A 7500-nucleotide genomic window follows, 5' to 3' on the forward strand; every position below is an offset into this window, starting at 1 on the left:
GTTCGCTTCGCTCACTCGTGAGAGATACTTTCAGGACAAGAAGATAAAATTCGTATCCCCAAGCGGCCATGTAATGTTCTGTTTATGATATAGATATTGATGAAATGTCTAGATTTAAAACAAGTTGTTTTATTCAGTTTCGAAAAGATGAAAAAGTGGTCACCAACCGCTAAAACACGCATGTTGTGTAACGTGAAACAAGATATGAAAGTTATGAAAAACAAATCATAATAATGTCGAATTTTGCAATAAAAATGTTAATGTAGTAGAGAAGAATTATAATGAAGCACAAAAGTATCTTACAATGAAGAGAAAGCTCGCGTTTTATTGGCTAATCGTGTTGGTTACCATGACAACACCTATATCCTCACATGTGAAAGATAAAAATGATATGTTCACTGCGCGCGGTGAAGATATGATTTTTTTAGTAAAAGGAGAAATCCTGGTATTTCATCAATATCTACATAATAATACGGAATCCACTGTATGGAATCCAGAGTCCTCAGATTTCAATGGAATCGAGGATCCATTTTGGTGGACCCGTGGTTTGGAATCCGGCATTCACGACTCGGGATCCGGAAAACCACGGGCTGGGATCTGGAAGCCGGGGGCCACCTGAATTCTTTTACAAAGGGCGATACTCGGGTTTCCTATGGGCGGTGCTTACTAATACAGAGACATCTTCACGCGGTTTAAAACAATGCAGAGAAAGCTGAACGTAGCTAGCAATCTTAGTATCCAAAAGAATATTGGGCGTAACCATGCGCTTTTCAGAGATAATTAAGCTTCAACTTGGAGAAGAACGCCATACATTGCTTTGTATTTTAAACCTTTTTACATATATTGTTGATCAATTATCTTTGAAATATGCGGGGTTGCCCCCCATTTCCTTTTTGGATTTCAATAACACTTGTTAAGATCTGCTTTTCCCGCATATCCACACACCGCGCAAAAATACCTTTGAATTAGTAGGCACCGCACCACTGATAATGGTTTACGAAGTAACACTATTTTACAAAAGCGCTGTGCTGTAAGAAAATTATTATTTTTTTCATTATGGCACTTTAAAATAGTCTTTCACTGACCAGAAAGAAATAGTGAACACCAACAAATTTCCTACCAATGAAACTAAAAATACAAATATTAAACATTTAAAAGCTCACATTCGCCCAAAAGTCATTGCGCACCGTGACAGAATTTTGTGTAACACGAAATTATTCAAATACTTTAGCTGACATATTGTTTCCCGCGTGATTTACCTGAGCGCATTCGGCCAATCAGACCAAGCAGTTGGACAAACGGTTATTTGAAAACAAACAAAAAAAACGATTGCATTGAGTTTTGGGCGAATGTGGGCCTTAAAACTCTAATTAGAAACTTGGATGTAAACGTTCTTCATCCATCTTAGCTTGATGATAAACCTGTCACGAAGACAAGTCAAACCTTGCACGCTGTTCTATCTGACGAATTATATTTCGTTGCACACCGATGTTAATTTGTTACTGCTGTTGTTGCATTTTTTCCGGCAAGGATCCCATAGACACACCCTAATCTTCTTCAAATCTTATCCAAACATTCACCTGGTCACAGACCGCCCAGCATTCTGGATGCGTGAGTGAGAGGCCTGTGTAGATGAGGACGGGCCCTGACAGTCCGATGCGTGCACTTCTATCTCCTTTGCAGTGAAGCGTTCATAGCAAAGTGGACACTCAACTTTATCTGATTGATCTGGATTGTTGAAAGTTGAGCTAAGAAAACGAATGGAAATAAACAGAGAGTAACAACATTAATGAGCAGAACTACGATTGACAACTTTGATTACCGAAGTTGCAGTCTTTTTTGTTGTCACCTCAGTGAATGGCCTGCACTTGTCATGAAATAGAGGCTCTAGTTGTTTTTGCAATAGATCAGTGGAATAAACATTTAAAAAAAATAAATGGAATAGATTTTTCTTTCCAGATTTTGCAGCTAGTGAGATTTGGTCACTGAAAAGGCATCACTGATATTATAAATATAATTCTAGGAAGTCGTCAACCCCAAATTTTTTTCACCACGCTTTCACCCATAGAATACATGTAGCTCTCAGGTTGGGATTTATAAGATAAATATGCCTCACAGAACCCATTCATTTATTTCTTTAGAGCTGTTATGCTGTACATAAGACAAAAAAATTTCTGGCTTACTTGAATGAAGAAGCTTCTCTGGGATCTCCACCTCCTCCTGTTGTTTGCTGCCTCTTCATTGCGGCCGCTGCTGCTTTTTCTGCTGCCTCTGAGCGCTTCTGCCTAACATGTTGACTATCATCACTATCCACATCAACCATGAATTCTTCGTCACCAGAACATCTCTTCTCTTCCCTATCAGCTGTAGACCCTACTGAAGAAGATGCCAATCCTGTGGTTCTTACCTCCTGTAAAGTCTTTGTGAGCAGTCTGAGTGGGGATGACTGCGTATCTGTCAGTGCTTGAGATGGTAAAAGGGTCTCACCATCTGTTGCCATAGTTTCAAGCACACTCTTTCCCAGGACCCCTTGAGATTCACATTCTGTCAATACAGATTGAGAATCAATTGGGATATCAAAATCCAAAATGTCTTTGCTTTTTTCTCCCGAGATGAACTCATTGCTAGCTTTTTCCTTCAATGACGTATCGATAGCAGCTGAAGCTTCGTCACGTGGGAGACTCAGTGAAAACACAGGTCGAGAAAGAACACTTTCATCGTCAGTTGAATCATCGTCCAAAGGTCGTATGAAACTTCTTCGCTTTGGAGGTCGAATGATCTCAGAAAGGTTACCATCAGTGTCATTACTAGCTTCTCTAGATCCTTCGTCTCTACTCCCTGAAAATTCACTATCAAGCCCATTCGTATTTGTTTTCGATTCATTTACCACTTGGTTCTCATTTTCAAGTGTCTGATTTAAAGAGTCAAGTCCATTCCCCTTTGTTTCACTATTTTTAGAATCCAAAACAACATCAACACCGAATAAACCTGAACCAGGATCATTACCAGCGGAATTAACAGACAAAGGAGACTCTGACGTTGCATCATTATCTGTAACAACAACATCTGAGTCTGCTGATGTTTGCTTTGTGACTGACTGCTCCTCCAGCTCTTCAGTTGCCAGTTTACAAGCCTCTTCAAAGACTTTCCCAGATATATTGTCACTCTTGACAGACTCCTGTGCTTTCTTTGCAGAGCCAGTTCCTGATGAGGGCATCATTTTGTCCATGCAAGATGTCATTAATTCACCGTCACTATCACTGTCCACTTTACAAGATGCTGTAACTTCACGACTGCTTTCACTTGTTGATTTGGAAGCACTTGGGACTTGATTGACTGTAGAACTTCTCAGGGTTCTCCTGCGATGGGAAATGCCTTGATCAAATTGACCTCTGTCTCCTTTGTCTGGGGTTAAAGAAAAAACAAGAAAAGTAACCTCCATGTAGGCCTCTGCAATAATAATGAATGAGCGAGAAATGATCTGAAAAAGGAATGAAAGTTCATGATGAAGGAGTCTCTCTATGAGGTTTGGAAAAGACCTTTTCACAGTCGATGCCACGCTGATCGGGATCAAATTTAATGCCGTTAAATGCATTTTAACTGCGTAAACAGCTAGGAGCAGCCATGGTCAGATGTTGTCTGTGGGTTTGTTATATTTGTGCATGTGTCTGATTCTTCATGCTTTGGGTTGTAGAGCAAATTAATCGGTTTGGAAAGAAGAAGTAGCATTTTGTGTGGAGTGTCTAGCAGCAGAGCTCGCAGAACCCTGCCTAGTTGATACTGATCTTTCTGGAGATAAGGATACCATGCCGGGAACAAGCATATTCAAGTCTGGGTCTTACTAGGCGACAGAAAAGTTTAGATTTACATTAAACAGAAGTATGCCTAAAGTTTCTCCTGATAATGCCTAGAGTTCACTTAGCACTTAATGAAATTTGTTAAACATAACTTGCTCATTTCAAGTCCTCCGAGAGTATAATTCCTATTAAGTATGAATGGTGGTGGTGCCCATCCAATGTATGACCATCGAGAGTATATGGTGTAACAACATTCTTCTTTGTACACGTAAAAGGTTTTTCTCCGGGTATTCTAGTTTTCCCCTCTCCTCAAAAAGCAAGGTTTGATCTGAGGCCCACAGGGTCATCACTTGTAAAACTGTTACATGTACATGCCAACCTCATAAAATAAAGTGTCGTCACCATCATCATTATTACCGGTATTGTTAGGAGTTCGAATGTTTTGAGGAAAGGTAGTTTGCAAACTAAACTGAACGCAGGGTTGTCGGAACAACAACAAGAAGATTTATTCCAAAGTGAACGTAGTTTCCACGAAGTAAAACTCTGAACAACACGTACTCAATAAACTTACACGGCCTCCGCCAACTTGAGTAAACACAGCTTCTGTCACACTTGACTAAACACGGCTAACGCCAACTCTCTTCGCTTGTGAAAAACTAGTTAAAAAAAACACTCCGCTTGGACTCGTCTACTTATATACTCTGACAATAAACTTCTAGAACTTTCTAAAATAGTAATCAATCTAATTATAGAAAGATTACAAAACACACCGATTTAGAAACGCTTACGCACGAATCTAAAAATAAACAAACTACAAACTCTCGCGAAGCTTCTAGAAAGTCACGCTAGTCACGCAATGCTATTTTTCGTAACAGGTATTATTATCATCATCATCATTATCATTATTACAATAGCCTACCCATTCGTGGAGTTCCCCTGACAAACACTGAGCTTTTTCCTGCAGCCACAGCAAATGTCTTGCCAGGTAACAGAGCATCTAATGTCTTCCCTTGAGATTTACCACACACAACAGGAACACCCCATGGGATCCGTGTCCTGACCCTGGACTGTGCCAAATGCAGTCGTTGTTTATACTTTTCAAACATTCTAATAATCAGCCCCGTGTAGGTTGACAAGTTGAATCCTTGAGGAGCAAAATAGAGATTTGATCTTACGGCTTCTTTCAAAGTGCTGGGTAGGCCTCTGGGTTTCTTATAGCCCCTTGAGAGACGTATATGTAGCAGGTTGGGAGACTGTAGAAACAAAAAAAAAGACAATGATGCTAAATTCGATTTAGAAGATAAACAATAACAGAGGACACATGACGATTTTTTCTTGGTGTACAACCGGCGGGGGAGGGGGGAAATGTGCCGGTGGGACCCTGGAACCCTTAGCCTATACCAGAGCTAGTTCAGCTGAATTTTGCTACCCTATACTACAGTAAACTCCCACCGATTTCAGTCTAAATTCCAATTCTTGACAGTTATTAATATCCAGAGGTGTTTCATGATAGCCATTTATTGACACTGTTAAGGCTGAGTTAGGTAAACTTAAACTTTGCCGATTTGATTTTTTTACATTCTTGAGTGGGAATTTCTGGTTTTCTTAGTCTTGATAAAATCTTCAACCGACTGGTCAGTTTCGTGAAAAATGATACCCTATTCTAGACCGAAAGGCTATGATTTATATACTCTATCCTAGAGTAAACCGCTTGAAAACCATACCCTTCACAGCGGCACATACCTATATAGTCCATATAAGGCAGTACCCCCTCCCCTCCCCCCCTGGGTGTACAACACAAGTAAGACAGAATGAATCAGAGACAAGGTACATGTAATGAAGCTCCCATTTCTGATGAGTTTCACCCACCAATTACAGCAAAAGAGCTTCTACACTTCGACTGGCAATCACACTCCCAAGATATTAAGCAATAAAAACAATCAACACTTACTGTTCTTTGCTGCCAGGTGTCCATACTATTCACAAAAGGAAAACAGACAAATTGGTTAATAGACTCTTGACAAAAAAAAAAACAATAATTTTGTTGACATAGAGGATATTACATGACTGCGCCGGGATACAAATTTTATTTTCGCGTGCTGAAAGTATCTCTCACTTGTTCGCTTCGCTAACTCGTGAGAGATACTTATAGCACAAGAAGGTAAAGTTGTATCCCCAAGCGGCCATGTAATGTTCTGTTTATTATATTGATATTGCTGAATGCCTAGATTTAAAACAACTTGTTTTACTCATTTTCAAAATGATAAAAGTGGTCGCCAACCGCTAAGATATGAAAGTTATGAAAAACAAATCATAACGTAAAATTTTGCAATAAAAATGTTAACGTACAGCTGTAGCAGAGAAGATTTTTATTAAAGCACAAAAGTATCTTACAATGAAGAGGAAGCTTGCTTTTTATTGGCTAATCATGTTCGTTACCATGACAACACCAATATTCTCACATGTTAAAGATAAAAATGATATGGTCACTGTGTGCGGTGAAGATATGACTTTTTAGTAAAAGGAGAAATCCTAGTATTTCATCAGTATCTGTATAATAAACTTTTTACAGACTGAAAAACAGTGATATTTTTGAAAACAAGACTCTTTCAAGTGAAGTGTCCCCCGTAGTTCATTAATCTGACCATGCAACTCACAACAAAATTCGAAATTTCCAACAACTTTATATCAACTAGATCTTGTCAAATCTTGCATAAATTATCATGAAATGTTGCAGTAATTTATATTACTCGAAAAGAATGCTACAAAAACAACGAAAAACACTATCCAGGGAACAAGAAAAACCAAACATGGTAAATGAAAGGTTCACCAATATGTTAAAGTAGTTTGAGGACCACAAAAGCAAATTATTTGCCATCTTACAAAGGTTCCTTTCTTTTTAGAGAGGACTGGCCATTAGTTGCTGTTTCCTGATCAACTGCAACTCTTTTTGGCTGAGGATCATCAATATCACCCAGGATTCTCTTCGAGGTCTTGACTTCCCCATCTTCCACATCACTGGTATCCTCCAACACTGAGAGTTTTTTTCGCTTCAAGGACAGTTTTGTTCTCAGAGGTATGTCTTCATCATCTGTATCACCTTCATCCAATTCTTGCAGCTTTCTTTTTTCTCTGCTGTCAGCACCCTCACCATCCATAGACTTTTGGTCTTGCTGTTCTTCATTTTCCCCAAATGAAGTAGCTTTTATTTCATTGTCAAATTCTTTATCATTTTGTTCTGTAGCATTTTGTATCTCTCTTCTAGTTCGCCTCAATTTTGGCCTTTTCCTTTCAGTTTCTTCCCTAAAGTCAAAAAGGGAAACTATTATTATAATTAGATGTAGTGCTATTTATCATTAACAACCACAGTTAGAATCTGTGGTGAATAAATATAAACTTGCTTATAACCGTTTTTGAGCTCTTTTGACACTTGTGAATGGACTCATTTACTCAACAGAAAGAAAATTACTCCACCTATAAGCTGTTACAGATTCATGAATTCCGAACCATGAACCCTGATTATTATAAAAGACATAAAGCAAGAAAAATTGAGTAAGTAGTTGAGTTACGGTTATACATACACAGTTAATTAACCACCCCCCACCACCCACAGGGGCTTTTCAGGGCCAATGAAACACAATTATGACAGCTGAGAACAAAAAAAAAAGGAAAGGAAAGAAACTTTATTTAAATGTCTAATCCT

General features: G+C 38.8%; 1 protein-coding gene across 1 annotated transcript in view; it reads right to left on the reverse strand.

Annotated features, from left to right (window-relative positions):
* Nucleotides 1–7500, reverse strand: part of LOC137984884 (uncharacterized) — a 34052-nt gene that overhangs the window by 9087 nt on the left and 17465 nt on the right. Inside the window, exons 8-12 of the mRNA XM_068832208.1 lie at nucleotides 6681–7100; nucleotides 5749–5773; nucleotides 4717–5050; nucleotides 2184–3405; nucleotides 1581–1748 (exon numbers count right to left, since the gene is read on the reverse strand). Of these exons, the coding sequence (XP_068688309.1) occupies nucleotides 1581–1748; nucleotides 2184–3405; nucleotides 4717–5050; nucleotides 5749–5773; nucleotides 6681–7100 (2169 nt within the window). The remainder of the gene's footprint in view (nucleotides 1–1580; nucleotides 1749–2183; nucleotides 3406–4716; nucleotides 5051–5748; nucleotides 5774–6680; nucleotides 7101–7500) is intronic.

Source organism: Montipora foliosa, chromosome 14, assembly GCF_036669935.1.
Source record: "Montipora foliosa isolate CH-2021 chromosome 14, ASM3666993v2, whole genome shotgun sequence".
In the NCBI taxonomy this organism is placed as follows: Eukaryota; Metazoa; Cnidaria; class Anthozoa; order Scleractinia; family Acroporidae; genus Montipora; species Montipora foliosa.